Here is a 19210-nt window from a genome sequence, read left to right as displayed (position 1 = left end):
CCTGCAAAATGTGGAGGCACACAATGTTCATTCCTACATGATTCAACACTGCATTATGTGCATGCATGCACACTAACACAAGCATTGTTAGGATTTCATTTTCCACTTCATGTCACTGTGCACACAAATGCCTTTGAAAGACTGTCAATGTCAGCTTATAATAAGAGGTTCCCAGTTAATCAACAATTAGATTCTGTTTTTCCCAGAGCACTGGTTTGATGTTGGGGTAATGGATTTGTGGACAGCAGGGCCCCTGTGGGATTGTTTGTCATCTTTAGACTGTCCAATTGTGTTCCAGTTAAAAACGTATGTTCCAACAAAACTATTAAAACATTTCTGTTTGTTGAAATAAAATAAATCATAGACCTAAATATTATTTTAAAATTGTAACGATGTAAATTAGAAATGATAAACCGAAACAATTTTGAGGCACTAAAATACATAAACATAACTGAAATGACATTTAACAGTAATAAGAACAGAGTAAACATGCAGTTAAAACGAACATTCTATGAAAATATAACCTCTTAAATATTGTTAGGACATTTCAAAGATATCATAGTGAAATCAACAGTTGAAAACCAATTTAATTGGAGTTGATATGATAATGTCCCTTACAAAACAACACAAACATGCCCATTGTTAAAAAACAAAATGCACAATAACAAACGCAATTATATTTATTCTGAAATATTATTGGAGTTTGAACGTCCCCTTTTTGCTAATCACAGTACCAGCTTTAGAAAATACTCACTAAATGGATAGCAGGTGTGGGGTATTTGGGGTCAGTGAGATAGCAGCGAATCTTCATATCCACAGGTCGCTTGACAGCCTAATTTCAAGCAATGCCGCACTGAACACTTTGGAAGCAAAGCGTTGTAGGAAAAACAACGTTAAGAAGGAACACAAAACCAGTATTAACGTAAATAAAACAAGTTGACAAAAAGATTGAATCCAATATTTGGTGATTATAAGTTCTCTTTGGTATGTGGTATCTTTTTGACAACAAATTTTGTACACAAAGCATTTCAAAACAATCTTCCTGGTTCAACAAATTAGTCTAGATTAAAGTAGGTTTATGTGAACATCAGTGCAAATGTTTGTCATCTTTTATGTAATATTACCAAAATTATTCACCAAAAACAATGCTTTTTTCATTCAAAAACTGAGGTGCCTAAACTCAGATTTGACTGGGCCTGTTTGAAAATAACACAAAACTAGTCCTAAATGAAAGAAAACAAGTTGACAAAAAGATTGAATCCAATTTTTGGTGATTTATAATCTCTTTTTGGTAGGCGGGTCATTTTTTTTGTTAAGATTTATTTTTGCCGTTTTTGTCTTTATTGGACAGACAGTTATATTAGAGAGGACAGGATGCGAAGTGGATGAGCGAGAGGAGGTGGGGTCGGTGAAAGGACCACGAGCCGGGATTCAAACTCTGGTCGGTAGGCGGGTCACTTTGACCCAGAAAAACCACAAGTGTAACAAGGTGGGGAAAAAACACAAAAAAGACATTCTTTTGTGAGATGTCGTTATAGACTTTGTGAAGTCACCAAATTTCAGTCCGATCCAATAACATTAACTAGTGTTTTTGGTTAAAATAAAATAAAAATTACAAAATGAGGGTAAAAGAACAACAAATAAGGCTTTTTTATGAAAAAAAAGTTGAAAATTGTGATTCATTTGTGTCTTTCTTTACCACAACGCTACATAGATTCATAGGTCATAAAAACTTAAATGTTGCTTTCCGGTTATAAAAGTGCATATGCACTAAACAGACTAAAAAATGCTCACAAAATTATCAACAAAGCTGCAACTGGGAGGTGAAGATTAATCTGAATTCCCAAGGCTCTTATGTGGAGATTTTGCGAAAGTAAGTTTAGTGACAACTGTAATATGTTCCAGTTTCCCTACACTAAAGATTGACCTTTTTACGATTTATATACATGTATGCTTTGTATACACACACATTTCTCAATGTTTTATATTGACTTATTTCTATTCCTATTCTAAGGCCCTACTTGTGGAGCTAATGGATACAGCTTGAAACAGGAAAAAACTGCAAAAGCAGCATCTTTACATGGAGCTGTAAAAAGGGAATAAAGACTTCAACCAATTAAATCTCAAATCATTTAGATCCATTATAATAGAAGCCTGAAAGTTGTGTGTCAGTTTGTTTGTATAGGGCGTTTTACGAAGTTGATTATGCTTTATTGTCTATGTGTAACAGTTTCGACCTGTATGATAGTATTGGTTATGTGTGAAGGGTTGTGTTGGTGTGAAGGCGATATGAACTATGAAGCTTTTAAAAAAGTGTTTAATGCTGTCCTTGTACAATCACAATACAGAGTTAGATTTCAAGTCAAGTTCAAAATGATACCAAAGCGTTTTGTCAAGATTGTTTTGTTTTGCTTTAAAGAAACAGTTCACCCCAAAAAAAATCATCAATTACACATAATTGCAAAGCTGTATTTTTATGAGAAGTGATTATTGCAAAACAACTTCACATTGACAAAATGTGGATTGTTTTTATATGAATGTCAGAAATTAAATGCAAAGTTATGGAAGTGATGAAATCTTTAGTACTGTCACATTTGTCAAATGTTTCCTAAGACAGATGCTTCCACGTTGCATAAAGTACATGCACACACAAGCATTGTGAAGATTTCCACTCCATGTCTCTGTGCACAAACAAAGGCCTTCAAAGGACTGTCAGTGTTCACTTGAGAGGTTCCCAGTTAATCAACAATTAGATTCTGTTGTCTGTTTAGCAAAGGATTGATGTTGGGGTTATGGATTTGGGGATGGCAGGGCCCCGTTTTAAGACTGTCCAATTGTGTTCCAGAACTATTAAAACATTTCTGGACTAAATATTATTTGAAAAAATAAACGTTAATTAGAAATGTTGCTTTGGCAATTAACTGAAAGAGCCACTAAAATGATTATAATAAATTAAAAGTAAATAAACACTAAAACTGTAATGAAATTAAACCAAATATAAATTAAAAATAAATTGTCAAAAGCAAAAAAACAATTAAATTAACATGAAAATTCTATAAATAAAAGCTAATAGAAATGTATATTAATACGCAATAAAACGACATGTTTTCCCTCATATAATAACAGGCAAAAAACTAAGATGTTTAAAATAATTTAAGTTATTTTTCCCTGTAACAAATAGTTTAAGGACTTTTACATTATATTGTTTTAATTTCCCCTATTCGGTTTATTTGGGGAAAAACTGGATGCATGTGTCACACAAATGTTTAACATCTAAATGAAATTACAGCAGCACTGTCAATGTGCAGCAAGCGGGTTCAGATTGCATGTTGCGTTCGAGGGTTGAGAGTTGCCAAATGTCACGTAAGACCCCTCCTCCTTTTCCCATCACCCCTCTGGGCACCCAGGAGCCAGAACAATGGCCCTGTGTGGGACTGGAATGTGTTGGGCGATTTTGCCAAACGAGACACCCTCAACCTTTCCATAGATGGGAAGTAACAGGGAACAGCTCGTAATAGTTTTAGGAATAACTCTTTATGACCTCAGACCTCTGTGACCTTTTGACCCCAATCATACAATTAGTTTGGGGCAAACCATGATCCATGCAGAAGTCATTTAGCATAGGTAGCTCGACCTGATTTTGCCAAATGGTTGATGTCCCCAGGACAACATATTTTGTTGATTTTTTTTATAAAATCTTTTTTAATAAAACCTAAACCCACACCAAAGCCCAATCATAACCATAACTTACCCCTAAAATCAGAGGGAAATGATAAGTGACAAAACAATGGTGTAGAAGCACCTAATCCTGGTTGAAAGATTACATTTAAAATAAACTGTAATTTATTTCTGAAATCTGATTGGTTGATTTAAATATTGTTTTAGGGTCATGATGTTGTCCTAAGAATATCAACCAATTGGCAAAAACAGGAGAGCCGCAAAGCTAGCTCACATATATGGTCAAAACAGCAGAGGACTAAACACAATAAAACATGAGGTCATGTCAGAAGGAATTATGGGCTTTTGGAAAGAACCTCATGTGTTCCTTATTTCATGCCTGAGTGATGATTTGACCTGTGCGTACTGAAATGGGATATGGGCAGACACATCCAGCTGACAGATTTTCATGATTCAAACAGCATTTCTCAGAAAACATGTGGCTATGTTTGGCTCTTATGCGTGAATGTAATGTGGCCAACTTATATTGATACGAATAACCAAATCAAATAATCATTTTAATACAAACAAATACAACAAATACATTACTATAAAAATAAAATAGAAAACTGTAAATTATGCACACAAGGAATTCTGAGGCCGGGGAGACAAATGAAAACTTTTATACAAGCTACATCCACTCAGATCACGCCTGTTTCCTACTACAGGTTCGCCTTCTATTTCGATGCTTGACACTGAAGAATTTTTCTTTTCATCTTTTAGACGATTTCTCCACAACCCAGTCAATCACCTGTGGATGAGAACACAAAAAGTGTGTAAAACATTATCAAACCAAGTCTATTCACATCTAGACATGCAGAAAAACATCGTAATGCGGTTACAAAATAAAAGCCTCTAGCTAGTAATCTGCTGAATCATTGTTTTAAAATCAGTGGAGATTAGAGCTTTGAGGTCGCCTCGACACCTCACATCAAGTCCGCACAGTTGTTACAAACAGTTACAGTGCAGTTGACTGAAAGGGTGTGTGTGCTTTACCTGTTTGACATTGTTACTGGCTGCTTTTTTCATTTCTTCATGAAGGCCACGTGAGGTTTTCAGATCCTGTTGCAAAACAAACACAAGTTGCTGAGGTGTAACTGTTCAAAGCATTGTGGCAAACAGGCAGTACTTGTGTCTGAGCTATAGACGTTTGCTCTCAAACGGTCTCCTGCATTTTTAAGCCTCCCTGATGTGTCTAAAGAAGACAAATGTTAAACTGAATTGAACATTTCTTTGGTACAAGAAACCTTGACTGAAATAAGTGGACTTTAGGGAAATAAGTAAAATGTTACAAAAACAAAACACGACTTCCTAAAACAAAGTTCTGTTCCTGTCACGGCTCAATGATCTACATATAGCATCAGTCAGGAGCGTTTGGGCGGGATATTTTCCGAGCTTCACAGATGTCCTACAGGCAGGACAGCAGGGTGCGAGAGGCAGAAAGATTCTTACAAACCTTCAGATAAAACTTTGATATGTCAAAGAGTCTCTGACTGCAGGCTTCAAAGCACTTGTGCTGGCTGCTGATCCCATGTTTATGGAGCGTCTTATCCACCACCTCCCTCAGCATCTGAGAACCACAAACACCTGATGACAACTCAAAGTGCACAGTCATTTTGCACTGCAGGTTAAAACATTAAATAAAATGCAATTCAAGCGGCCAGATGATTACCCTGTTGTGTTTCTGTGAGCGGGACTCGATCTGGGTCTGGCTGAGTTTTTGACTTGGTAAGAGCTCGGCAACAGAAGCAGAACGTCTCGTCAGCCCTGTGTTTGAGCGAGAGTGGGCCGCCTGCTGCCGTAGAGACCCCACAGCCGGGTGTGTGCCGCCCAAACCACTGGAGTGAACGCCCAGAGATTCAGTGCTCTCTGATTTACAAAACCTAAAAGCGTGAGAAAAGAGGATTTTGGGAAAGATGTGGTGGATGGTGTAAGACATTGCTTTTCTGAGAACATCAACCCTTAAATCCCACTTTGTAGCCCACATCAAATCTAATCAAAATGATCTGACATGACAGTGTACTTGGGAACTCGAAGGCTCATTTCAACATCCTTGAAATCCCAGTTCCAGCCCTCTCGGTCTGAGCCGATGTAATAAGAAACTGCTGTTCCAGAAACATCATCCTTACATTTCCAGACTTGAGTTCCCGATGACATCACTGTGGTCAATACACAGCGAGGCAAACTGATGAAAGGCTTTAAAATGTGGCCAGGAATTATGCGGTGGGTTACCATTTAATAGAAACATCTATTTCAGTATGTCCGGACAACACATCTGCAACAGGCGTGATGGCCAGACTTACGTGCAGCTCATTTAGAACAATCTTCTAAATTAAGCACAAATCTCAGAAAAGAAACAAGCGGTTGACATTCAAAGCAGCGCACCGTAGTAATTTCCATTCAGTGCTCATTTCGCCTTTTGACAAAGCCATCAAACGCAGATCTATATTCAATTTCGGCACGAGTGACGACGTATAGCGCATTTAAATGCGTGTTAAATGATGGGGCGGGGGCCCAGATGAATGCTATGATGAGTTGGCAGAACTACAATGAGCCCCATGGGGAAAAATCAATGAAGCACCAGCTTCACAAAATGAAAGTAAGTGGAGAAACATTAGTTTGAGTGTCTAATTGAACGTCCTGCTGGTGAGAATGTGGCTTGTGACAAGAGGCCGATTCATTTAAAGAACATCAGCAAAACCGAAATGCCCTTATTATTTCTCATGCAGTGTATTGATGAAATAGGCAGATGCATTGACATGCATTGGCGTTATGGTTCGTCTGTCGGTTCGAGTCTCATGTTATTTTCTATTGACACATTGGGAGCTCTGTCATGTATCATCGACGTTATCTAGTTGCCTACAGATGAGGATTTGCTGAGGTTGCAGGAATGAATTATGATAGCCTTGGGAACCTTTAATAAGAATTGCTTGAAAATTAGAAACCAATCCATAATGTTCTGCGCCGTACGCATAAATGTTTATCAATTTACAGATATAAAAAGTAAAGATACATTTATAAATACTTCAAATGGCAAACGTAAAAGCAATTTGATCAAAATGGTCACTGATCAGCACTCGATCTATATTTTATTTTTAGTATGATGCTTACAGGGACATTTAACCCAAAAATTCTGTCTTCATTTACTCACTCTTGAGTTGTTCCAAATCTCTATACGTTTCTTTGTTCATCTTTCTCTGTGTTCGTCAGAACAAAGAAATGTATACAGATTTGGAACAACTCGAGGGTAAATGAAGACAGAATTTCATAGTGATAGGTGACCCAAAAATGAAAAACTTGTCATCTTTTATTCCTCATGTCATTTCATACCCGTTTAAATTACTTTGTTTGTGATGAACACAGAGAAAGATATTTGGAAGAATGGAAATATTTTCAATTCTGTGACAAATTTTTCCCTAATATGGTAGTGGATGATGTAAACATAACTGACAATAGCTATCTTTCTTTGTGTTCAGCAGAACAAAGAAATTCAAACAGGTTTGAAACAACCTGAAGGTAAGTAAATGATGACAGAATTTTCATTTTTGGGTGAACAAGCCCTTTTACTTTTGGGTGAACTGTTCCTTTATGTAAGAAAAAGCCTATGGTGACAACAGATTCCATAAATCCATTTCTAAAAATAAGATGCTCATACAGTATGCTCTGTAAATAAAACATTGGTAACGGTTGGCCCCTGAGGGCTCCTTATTATTTTTGATGCACCGCAAAGCAAATACTAACAATTTTAAACCCAGCACGCTCAGATACCAGACGATAGGAATAAACAAGAGCGATATGTAAAGACGAAACAGGAACAAACAGGAACACAAATAAAAAGATCTCGAGCATCTGCGGCCTCCACTCAAGAAAAAGCTGAATCTTTACACCTGTTCATATTGGGTTCTCACCTCTTGTGCGGCTGGAGGTGCGAGTCTGTCTCACGTGACCTGCGTTTCAGACGGGCCAGCTCGCTGTTCAGAGCCTCGCCGTCAGGCACGCTTCCCGGTTCAGAGAGAACGGCCGGGGACAGTGCGGGGCTAAGGGCAAATGGCACGGGACAGGGATCCTTACAGCATGTACTCTGGGTCTCGTATCTTATGAGACGAGACTGCAGCTTAACAAAGCCACGATCTCGCTCGAGAGCCTTATGCTCATCCAGACATAACCTGAAGACATACAGAGGGAAAAGATCAAGACAGGAAGTATTATTGTGATGAAATGTGATCTTGTCAGAAAAAAAACCTGGATGGATTTTACAACACATACTCGATTCCGTGGTAGTGAGATTTGGCCACCTTTGAGAATGAGAGCTCGGTTATCTTCCTGGGTGTTAGGTCAGGAGACAACTGAAACACATGTTCCCTAAACACAAATAACAAAACACAGTCAGCTGGTAAATCAATCAATGCAACAATAAACATTAATTTGAACGAATCAACATATGACTAGTTGTTTATTTCTGAATGAACTATTACTTTAAAATTACAGTACAAGTAGAAAGTAAGAACGCTGCTTTCGAGCTTGAATGATAAATGTGCTGTTTAAAACATGTGAGCTCCCATCTGCCATCAGGAACTCCAATCGCAGTTTCAATAAATGAAGAAAGTCATTATTAAACATTATCATTCTGACGCTGTGTGTGTGTGTGTGTGTGTGTGTGTGTGTGTGTGTGTGACTGACCCTCTGAGCACAGTGAGTGGCTGGAGTTCTCCTGTGGGCTGTCCATCAGGAGTGAAGTGTTTCAGCAGCTCTCTGGCATCCAGCAGCGTGCTGCTTCCCCTCTGACCGTCTTTAGGTCCCATCAGACTCTCAGAGGAGGCACTACTGAAGAGCCTGCACCTGTGGCGGACACTGAATTTAGAGAGACAGTTCACCCAAAAATGGAAATTCTCTCATGAATTACTCACCGTCTAGTTGTTTCAAACCTGTATAAATTTCTTTGTTGGTTAAACACAATGCAAATTATTTGGATGAATGAAACTGACCCCTGACAACCATTGTAGAAAAAACAATCACATTTTTTTGTTCTGTCGAACACAAAAGAAGATATTTTGAAGAATTTTGGTTAAACAAAACAGTTCTGGTGCACCTTCGACAACCAAATTTTTTCTACTATAGAAGTCAAGGGTGGCCGAGGAATGTCAGTTGCTAACATTTGTGACCCTGGGCGACCAAACCAGGCTTATTGGTAAATTTTTCGAAATTGAGATTTTTACATCATCCGAAAATTTTATGAACAAGCTTTCAATCGATGTATGGGTTGTTATTATAGGAAAATATCTAGCGGAGAAGATACAATCGTTTAAAACTCTGGAATCCGAGGGTGCCAAAAAATCTAAATATTTAGAAAATTGCCTTTGAAGTTGTTGATCACAGGCGCTGTACCATGCCATCAACTCATAAAAATAAAGTTTCTATATATTTACGGTAGGGAATTAACTACATATTTTCATGGACCATGATCCTTCCATAATTTGTTAATGATTTTTGCCATAAAAGAAAAATCTATAATTTTGACCCATACAATTTGTATTTTTTACTAAAAATGTTCTCATGCTTCTTAAGACTGGGTTTGTGATCCAGGTTCACATTTTCCTCAATAGCTTCAACAGAAATTCAACAGGTTTGGAACAACTTGAGGTCGTGTAAATCATGGCGGAATTTTAAATTGTGGGTGAACTGTCCCTTTAACTCTAAGCCTGTACTCTCTCACTGTCAAAATACTGGAGCTGTGCCATGAAATGTTATGGTATCATTAATCAGAGTACAAAATAACAAACGGTCCATAAAATGTCATGAGCTGAACAAATAAAGGAGTAAAGTAAATTTTTAAGAATAATAACCAAGTGTTTGTTTACCTGGATCTTTGTCGGGCTCTCTGTATGTTCTCGTAGTTTTGTAGGACGCTCCTTTCTGGCCAATATGTGCGTTTCCCATCTTTGGATGAAGATGTCACTGTTAGAAAGATCAGCAAGTTTAGATCACTGGAAACAATTACAAATTATCAATTCTTTTATAAGGTTGTGTTTATTAACATAACAATGAGCATAGTTTTCAGCATGTATTAAACTTTTAATGTTAGTCAATACAGTTTTTCATGTTAGTTCACGGTGCATTAACTAATGTTAACAGTTGATTTTAAAATGTATTTGTAAATGCTGAATATAACATAAATAAAGATATATAAGATAAATAAATTCTGCTGAAGTATTGTTCAATGTTAGTTAATGCATACTTTACAAATACAACCTTTTTGTAAAGTTGGTACCACAATTTTCTTGTCCGATTCAAACAGTATAGCTTCTACAGTAAACCTAAACGTTATATAAACATTATGTTCTATTTTAGTTTTAATCTATCGTCTAACCTGAACATAATCCATTAAAACCGCATCTCACCTTCAGTGGAGCTCTTATTCTCTTTCTCCAGGGATGTGAACTCAGAGGCTCTTGGTAGTGTAGACTCATGCATCTGAAGATACTGCTCTCTGGCCAGACTCAATAGAGCCTTCAGTTCATTCACAGGAACGGCGGCAGGTTTTTGGGCTTCTTCTCGTCGCCCTGGTCACATATGAGATATGCAAGAAAGCACATTTTTGTTCCAACGGGAAACAAGAAAGATGCCCAAAATTCTAGAAAATAAATGAAACACCAAAAACTGTATGTGGTACCATGGCGAAGACGAGCCGTTTGTTGATACATGAAATTATAGAGGGAATGTTGAACAGCGTCGCTTAGGAACGTAATGACGTATGCCATTTATCGAACTATGTAGTGTAACATGTAAAACGGTATCATGAAAGGTATATTCCTTAAGCAACTAATGTTCACACCTTAATCATAATATTAGCTTACCCAGAATAATGAAAATAATGTGATTACTGATGTTCATGTAAACGTGGTCACTGATGCGTCATAAATCTGCTACCACAATAATTTACCCAAAATTAGAATTCTTTCATCATTTAATCCCCCTCATTCCAAAGCTGTATGACTTTTTTTTCTTCTGCAGAACACAAAAGAAGATATTTTGAAGAATGTTGGTTCCCAAAAACTGGCTTCCATTATATGGACACAAAACCAATGAAACATTTCTTAAATACCTTCTTTTGTGTTCCGTGGAAGATAGAGTCATTTACAGAATTTGATTGACAGAAGGGTAAGTAAATGCATTTTGGGGTTAACTGTCCTTTAAAAGAATACAACATTTTTAAAAAGCGCTCATGTGAGATTAATAATGCGTGACAAAAGCAATATGACTGGCCATATACTGGTCTGGGGTTACATGAGTACAGCGTGTGATTGTGAATACATGGAAGTTGTGGGGAAAGGTTTTCCGTTGTCTGGGAAACCACTTACGGGAACATTCCTTCAGGACCAGGGTCTGCACCTTGGCCAGATTTCTCTCCGTCTGCAGGAGCTGCTCTCCACGGATACACGGCAGGGAACGCAGCCAGTCAGCAGCGCTGTTCCCTGGGGAGAATAGTAGACAGAGAGAAAGATAATGCAAGGGAGAGAAAGAGTGAGACCAGAAGAATCAGGAGAGCAGGCTGTCAAAAATGTCCATTATAAATCAAAAAAAAAAACTGAAAACTTGGACATTTTATTCTGATTTCGTGCTGGAATTAAACTTCGAATGGATTGCTTATAATTGTCTCTCCACATGAATCTGAGACATATTTCATACAAGAACATAAACATGTGCTGTGCTGCTCAAGCGAAAATAAAAATGTAGAACTGAGTGAAAGCATTCTGATGCAAGTATCCCTTAAAGAGGGAACTGACCAACTTTAACAGAACATCTTCCTCTGTGATCAATACCATCTTTAGGACATCAGTACCTGTGCAAATGTCAAGCATTTACCAACAAATTTCTCAGCAAACAACCATGAACTAGAGGTCTGTGGTCCTTGGTTACAGCTGGAGCACTGAGCTGTACTGAACATCACAACTCTACAGGAGGCTCTGAACAAACCCACAAGTCCTGAAGACAAGTCCAAGTCCTCAACAAAAGGTCTCCAGCAGTGGATTTAAATACAGTCACTCTCACAGTACAAAGAGCCATTACAGAAATAGTCATACAGGTTTGAAATGATATGAGGGCCAGTAAATGATGATATAAAAAAAGCATTTGTGGGTGAACTATACCTGTAAGGATGATACAGGCAAATCATGGTTAAGAGTTTGTTTACTTTGTAGAAAAAACTCTTATCTTGCACAGCATGCTGAAAATGCTCACTCCAGTGTTTTACACTGATAAAGTGTGATGCCATAATTCCATCACTCTGCCTAAATTGTTGTTTTTGACAGCACAGCATTGTCTTTGGAAAGAAAACATGATGGCGTAACACAGTCTGAGACTGTCCCTGAATCTAAAAATCTCCCACTATATAGTCATGAATAGTATGTCCGAAACCTCACTATGCAAAAAACAGTAGCAAGAAATACCCAGGTGGTCTACTGCTTCCGCCAAGATTTGAGCGGAGTTTAGTGGTGCTACACTGCACTAATAAAATGGTTAAAAGTGATATATACCTCATAAATTCAAGGACACAAGTAAACATTACACAATAAATAATCAATTAATAAATACTGAAATAAAATAAGCTGTGCGACTGTTAATGGCAACAACTTTTGTGCATGCATGTTTTGGTATACAGTGTGCACTACTATGTATATACTTTTCCATAACAAAAACAGTACATACTTTCAGTGCATACTATACCTCAATCCAGCATTTACAAAATTAATATAAAAACCAAATCATGATTTGTTCTACATTAGGAACATTTGGGATATTGCAGTTCTGGTCTAATAAAGTCAGACTTTTGCCATCTCATCTTGCCAACGTCCAGGTGGGCTTAGGAGCTTCAGTGATAGATGACACTGCCCTATGGGTTTAATCTGGCTCTAATGAATGAGGCTTCAGAAAGCCACCAGATCCAACTTCCTTCAGAAGACACCATATTGGAACTCTCATTGATTTATAACAGAACTCAAATATCTGCTCTTGGCGTGCCGCTGCACCTGTACACATTCATGCAGATATTAAAATGTGCATTAATACTGCATACCTGAAGGAGGCGGAGCTTTCTCTCTGATAAGGGCGATGAGCGTTGCTAAGGCAGCGGCTCCGTTGATCTGATTGGCTGTGTGTATCAATCGTGCCGTGCAGCCTCCTGACTCTGCCCCCTGCACCAAGAAAAGGTAGCGGCCTCTCTCACCTTTTAACTCCACGTCAGGCACTGGAGGGATGAAGAGTTAATAACACAGTAGCAAATATACAGAAATAAAAGTTACATGTCAGTGTATAATTTTAACTGGAGAAATACAGACACCAACGCTGAGCGAGGTACAATTATGCACATTTAGCCGCCCTATGAAGCTTCTTCCATTAAACACTGTACATACCGAGTAACTCCTTGGGGCGTTTGGACATGAAGTCTCTCCATTTGCAGGAGCTGATCTGAGAGGCCGATGGGAAGGTCTCAGCACTTATCACACAGGACAGAGAAAACAAAGCTCCCACCTGCAACAGGAAACAGTTCCCGTTACTGTCGCCCAGTGTGCCAGCTGTTTGAAATATGTTGTTTCATGAAAGTGATCAATTTTGTCTCGGAGGACTTTGATAGCTTTGGCTGCATCTCAGCAGGGAAGCGGATTTGACCAGAGTAAGATAATTGGTGATGATCGTGTTAGACTTGGAGGCCTACCTCTCCACGCAACGTGCAGAGCTGATCCAGGAGCAGCTTGGCTTTGACGGATTTGGTAGCCAATCCACTGTAGAATCAAGTCAAGGTGTGAAACAATACACAGAAGAGAAAGTGACAGTACACTTTACAATATAAATCGCTGCAAACATACAAGAAATGTGTTCTTGCCAATCTATTTTTCTGAGTACAGAGTTCACTGTATGACACTGACAAAAGTTGACATGGTTTAGACATGACTGACTGCCTGAATTTGTGCGGTTTCTTTACCAGTCACTCGAGGGCTTTCCACAAATAGGGTGGTCAATGGTGCTCCAAAACCTTCAGGTGCTATGATTCTTCAAAATATATTTTCTTGTGTTCAGCCGAACAAAGAAATGTTTACAGGGTTTGAACAACCTGAGGGTGAGTAAATTACAGAATTAAAATTTTTGGGTTGAGTATCTCTTATACAACTCTTGAGGGCGGAGCTATCGGAGACTTGTTTCTGCCTGGGAAAAGATAACGCCGATTAGCAATTAGCAATATTGATAACGCTCCTCAAGTTCTCAATGGACGAAATTAACTTCCGGGCTACATTTTTGTTCTTCTTTCTGAAGTCGTTTCACTTGGTTATACGTCATGACATGGAGAAGACAACGCTACCTCCGTTTCATGCATATAATAAATTACAATACAACCATTAAATTACAATTTTAAATTTTGACAATTAACAAATAGATGCCAATAAATCAAACGCTACCATCTACAGACCATCTTTCTCAATTTTGTTTTTTTTGGATGCATTGTTGACCAAAAAAGAACATTGCCTGATTTGCATATTCATTCTGATTGGCCTCATTGTTTATGCATAAGAGGACACTTCAGATTGTCAATCTCCTCTGGCGTATTTTGTTTGATTTTCTCGCACCGGACTGCTTTATAAAAGGTCAACTCAAAACGCATCATAATTTATCGCATCAATCCGAGTTAAGCAAAAATCTTTAGTATTGGGCAAACAGTTTAATCTCTTGGTAAAGATACAGTTCAAACTCTGTGCTTGAATGCAGGTGAATGGGGAGATCCGTGACTCTGATCAGCTGAATCAGTTCCAACACAGGCTGATAAGAGTGAAACACCTAATAAACACAAGAAACATGATACAAATACACAGTCATGGATCATCATCATCAAATGAAAATAAGGTCTCTGAGAAAACAAGAGCAAAATACGATCAAGTAGTTTTAACACATATATGCTAACTGAGCATTAAAGTGTTATTGACCGTGACAGTGGCTGGCAAATAAAAACTTGAGTTTTTACAGCTTATTCGCCAACAGGAGAGGAGCAGCGAGAGCTGTTTCAGGGGCTGCTGGGTGCTTGTGCCACTGAGTGGCAGAACAAAATCAGCTTTGTGCTCGGACAGGACTAATGCCGAGCTGTTGGGCTGGAATCTGAGTGCGACTGAGAGGCATCTGGCAACAATTCCACTTCCTTTATCAGCTCTTTCGGGTTCCATAAAAGAGAAGCAGAGCTCTGAAAGAGTAAGTCAATCTGAAGAGAACTGCTCCATTATTCAGTGGAGTCTGACCACAGAAAAGGCGAGCAAGATGCAATATATTGAAAGTAATGCAAGGCTACGTTTTAAGTAGTTTTAAAAACCCTGTTGGAAATCCCTTGGAATTATGGGGTTGGAAAGATGTTAACAGAGTTTAGAGAAATATGAACAAGTTTGTCGAATCAGATCAATTTTGTAAGTTCATATGAGGCCTATTAGTGAGCAGAACTGTTTAACACGACTCAAAGGAAAAGTGTGTAGTTTTTTGGAGGATCTATTGACAGAAATGCGTTCAGATGAAGGTCATACATAATGAAGCGTTGTTTTTATGACCTTAGAGTTAGCTATTTCTGTCTACATACAAAGCTGATCCCCTTACATGGAATGTTGTTGACAGGTCACCATGTAGTTTCTACATCAGCCCTAAACAGATGAAATGCTCTACAGAACGCTTTTCGAAAATACATTCTTTCATTCAGGAAAGAAGCAAAAATGTGACAACATCTTTATCCTCTCTTGACCTCCGGAGTGCTTCAAAAGGGAGGTGGGAGGGATGGAGTGAACGCAGTGAATGCATTTCAGTGAATGCAATGAAAGTTGCAGTTCGCAACCTCACCCATAGATGCCGTTAAAAATCACACACATGTAAAGTATTAGGTTCACACATACTCATAATATGTACTGGTTGAAAGCACTTTGTGTTACTTTTTATGATTGCTGAGGAAAGCTATGCCATAACTTGCTGGATTAATAGAGAACCATTCAGTTCGTAATCCTCAATGCTGAAAGAGTAATATTTAAGCTATTGGTTCTCTAATGAGTCTCTAATGTGTTTTAAGAATGGTTATTTTTGACTGGAGTTTGATTCTTTGTTACCTGTACCCTAAATTAAAAAAAATTAAAAGGCGCAGTAGAATCGAGTAATAATTTTGTGTCAAAAAAAGTTTCTCCGGTGTGTATTGGTAATGATCTTTAACCTTTCCTGTAGCTCAGTGGTAAGAGCATTGCACTAACAACGCCAAGGTCGTGGGTTCGATCCCAGGGGATTGCACTTACATAGAAACAATATGTATAGGATAATGCAATAAAAGTCGCATTCGTCTGCCAAATGCATAAATGTAAAGGTAATGAAGCAGAACATAGTGGCTTACCTCATTCTGTAGTTTATGATCGGTTTGGCATTGTGGGTCTGTATGAGAATACAGCAGATCTTTCCAGTGATTTCTCCTCTGAGCTCTCAAACAGAAACCATCAAACCTGAGCTCGGAGACAAACTGAAAACCGTACACAAAAACAATATTTAGTATCCAGCATCTCTCTGCCTTTGTAGTGACCAGGAAATAGAATGACCATGAAAAATGCATGTACTCAAAACACTGACCATGAATGTTTTGGACGCTTTTTGAAAGTCTTAAAGAAGTGTTCTTGTTTATTTAAGACATCTGACCTGTAACTATACTTCACCTGAGGCTGACCCAAGTGCAACACATGACCTCAGATCTTTGCTGGTCCTAAATACCGTCAACTGTGCGAGTAGCTTTTTTTCATTGAAGCATCAGATTTCCCTACTCAGAATTTCCCTGAATGCAATCGTTTACTTAAATCTTTGATGCATACTAAGCCTTCACATCATGTCTTCATAGTTTTGCAAATCAAACACTACCACTGTATTTCACTAAGACAATTTCTTACAACAGTGCGCCATCTGGTGGTTAAAAGAAATTCTAGTTAAAAATCCTTTACCTTTAAAGGAAAGTTCATCCAAAAATGAAAATACTCTTTGAGTAAATTGATTTATTCTGTTGAACACAGAGGAAGATATTTGGAAGAATGTCAGTAACCAAAAAGATCTCATCCCCCATTAACTCTAATAGTATTTATTTTCCCTACTATGGCGGTAAATGGGCGATGAGATCTGTCCTTTGTGTTAAGCAGAACAACGAAATTTATACAGGTTTGGAACAACCTGTGGGTGAATAAATTATGACATTTTTAGGTGAACTATCCCTTTAACCTCATGTACTTTAACCTCAGATGCTATTTATTTTATTTTACACAATTTAATAGACAAATGGATTCCATGGCAGTAATAATCCACCTTTTTCTCTCTGATGTGGAGACCTCCTCTCCAGATATCAGTGCCATCCACACAGCTGTCAATCATAGAGGGAGAACACATGCGGGCGTTCAGGTATTTGGCCGCTTTCTGCCACCTTTACAGCGCAGAAACAAGAGAAACAGAAAACTTGTAAATAAAAATATGTTTAACGGCATAATCACAATTGTGATGGCAAGTGTATTCCTGGAAAGCTTAAGATTTTACCCAGATCTGTGCTCTGTGAACATAGTCATCTGTGCCGAGTGCCACGCCTGCATGTGCTTCAAAGAGCCAATAAGAGGCAACATTTCCTTCAACCCCCCCTGCTCATCCACACACAGCATGATCACATCCAGTAAAGACTTTCCTGAAACATCACATCAATACATTTACAAAACACCCTTTTTTTCCCTTGGAATATAATGCACATATCAATCACTACTTTCCTGAAACTTTTTCGTATTTAAAGATCCAACTTTTCTTGAAGAAAAGTATAGAATATATATATAGAGTTCATTCTTTATGCCTAACTTCTCATTGGGTCTTACATAGGATAAAGAATATTGTATAACATGAGGTCAGAACAACAAACGTGAGTACAACACAAAATTTTAACTTCAAGATGAACTATTGCATTGAATTTGAATAGACTGTGCACACCATCGCAATGTTTTAAAAACCATTTATTGCTCTCTACAATGGTACCTGGAGCAGGAAGTTTGTCTGCAACTTGATGAAGAACTTCAGCCGCCTCCTCAAAGAGTCTGCCGTGACAGTCATACATCAAACAAAGTAAATAAGAACATAAAAAAACATTGTCAATAAATAAACCGGGAATATCCAGGGAACACACACATAAAATGTATAGCTTCAATCCTCTAGTTGCATTGGATGTAAAATGTAAATCAACTCAAACTTGACCTTATTTACATTTATGCAGACACTTTGATCCTAAGTGCAAATAGCAATGCTAAGGTAATGGGTTCGATCCCACGGATTGCACATACTCAGAAACAAATGTAAAATACAATGCAATGTAAGTCTCTTTAGATAAAAGCATCCTGTATAGTATGCATGTTCTCTGGGAAATCCAACGCATGATAGGTGGAATAAAATCCTGTACCAGTTGAGTTACAGCTTTCAGCTGAGCTGAAAATATAACTTGTTCTTTGGCCCGACCATTTTCTAACTAAGTTTAGTGTGTTTGAGATTAAGGAGAAACAGTAGGCATTTCTCACTCTGCGTGGGATGGCTTTTCCGCCAATGTGCTCTGCTCCTCTTGTTCCTGGAGGGCAGTGATGCAGTTTTCTAGGGCAGATGGCTCAGAATCCTCACTGTCACTGCGCTGGGAGCACAATTCCTCCCACTCTGAGCTGCACCACTGGAAATATACACACACGAGGGATCACATACAGTATAATATGTTCCTGTATAGAGTACATAAGTATACTGCTGTAGTAGTTACCTGTGCTGTACCGTACGTGGCTTGAATGGCAAAGTACCATTTCTGCGGGGCTGGACAACCACTCAGAGAACAAGCTACACATTTCATTCAACAGAAACAACATTTACGTGACTCAAAACTAGTGGCATTATTAAACAGATGTGGAGGAAAGCAAATAGGAATTGTATTTAGTACACCGACCTGGAAATGCAGAAGTCCCCGTTAGGCTTGAGCCTGCAATGTTTTTGACGTTATCGCACAATGTTTTGGCTGCATCGATTGCTGTACAACACAATGAAGTCAAGTCAGGATAACAACACACAGTGCACATGTACTTTAATCGTCACAGACACCGCTTACCGTTAAAGGCGCTTTCTTTCTTCGACTCTAGGTTGACTACAATAATAAGCACGTATCTGTCCATGAGTGTTTGCTGTTGGGTTCATGTAAAGTAACGTTGAATCCTTTAGGACGATAGACACTGGTACTCAAAACAAATTTACGCGCGTTTACGTCCGACACTGACGTACGACAGTGACGTGGGATCGATGACGCCTGCGCGCCGCTAGCATAAAATACAGTCGGTGGGAAACGATTGAAACATAAAATAGGTTTTTGTTTATACACATGAATTTTAGCTTTGTCTTTTATTATAAGTTCATTAAAATGATCATTTTGAATTAATGCAATTTTATCAGTAGAATG

The 19210-nt window shown here is 38.3% G+C and overlaps 1 protein-coding gene across 2 annotated transcripts; it reads right to left on the bottom strand.

Moving 5' to 3' along the window:
- Nucleotides 1–4214: 4214 nt before the first annotated feature.
- Nucleotides 4215–19107, bottom strand: mtbp (MDM2 binding protein). 2 transcript variants are annotated; one of them, XM_056762398.1, is made up of 22 exons: nucleotides 18866–19107; nucleotides 18707–18787; nucleotides 18527–18600; nucleotides 18300–18442; nucleotides 17767–17825; nucleotides 17287–17428; nucleotides 17062–17176; nucleotides 16115–16237; nucleotides 14450–14544; nucleotides 13430–13496; nucleotides 13128–13245; nucleotides 12791–12961; nucleotides 11076–11189; nucleotides 10116–10277; nucleotides 9576–9672; nucleotides 8398–8568; nucleotides 7984–8079; nucleotides 7626–7883; nucleotides 5390–5600; nucleotides 5174–5287; nucleotides 4714–4779; nucleotides 4215–4468 (listed from the first exon to the last, which is right to left on the bottom strand). In XM_056762398.1, exons 1-22 carry the CDS (start codon nucleotides 18927–18929, stop codon nucleotides 4430–4432), a joined length of 2580 nt encoding a protein of 859 aa, XP_056618376.1. In that variant the 5' UTR covers nucleotides 18930–19107; the 3' UTR covers nucleotides 4215–4429. The 2 variants fall into 2 exon arrangements, with proteins under 2 accessions (XP_056618376.1, XP_056618377.1); XM_056762399.1 differs by having other exon boundaries at nucleotides 8398–8556.
- Between the last annotated feature and the right edge of the window lie 103 nt (nucleotides 19108–19210).

This window comes from Triplophysa dalaica, chromosome 12, assembly GCF_015846415.1.
Source record: "Triplophysa dalaica isolate WHDGS20190420 chromosome 12, ASM1584641v1, whole genome shotgun sequence".
Lineage (NCBI taxonomy): Eukaryota > Metazoa > Chordata > Actinopteri > Cypriniformes > Nemacheilidae > Triplophysa > Triplophysa dalaica.
This window is presented reverse-complemented; position numbering and strand designations above follow the sequence as displayed.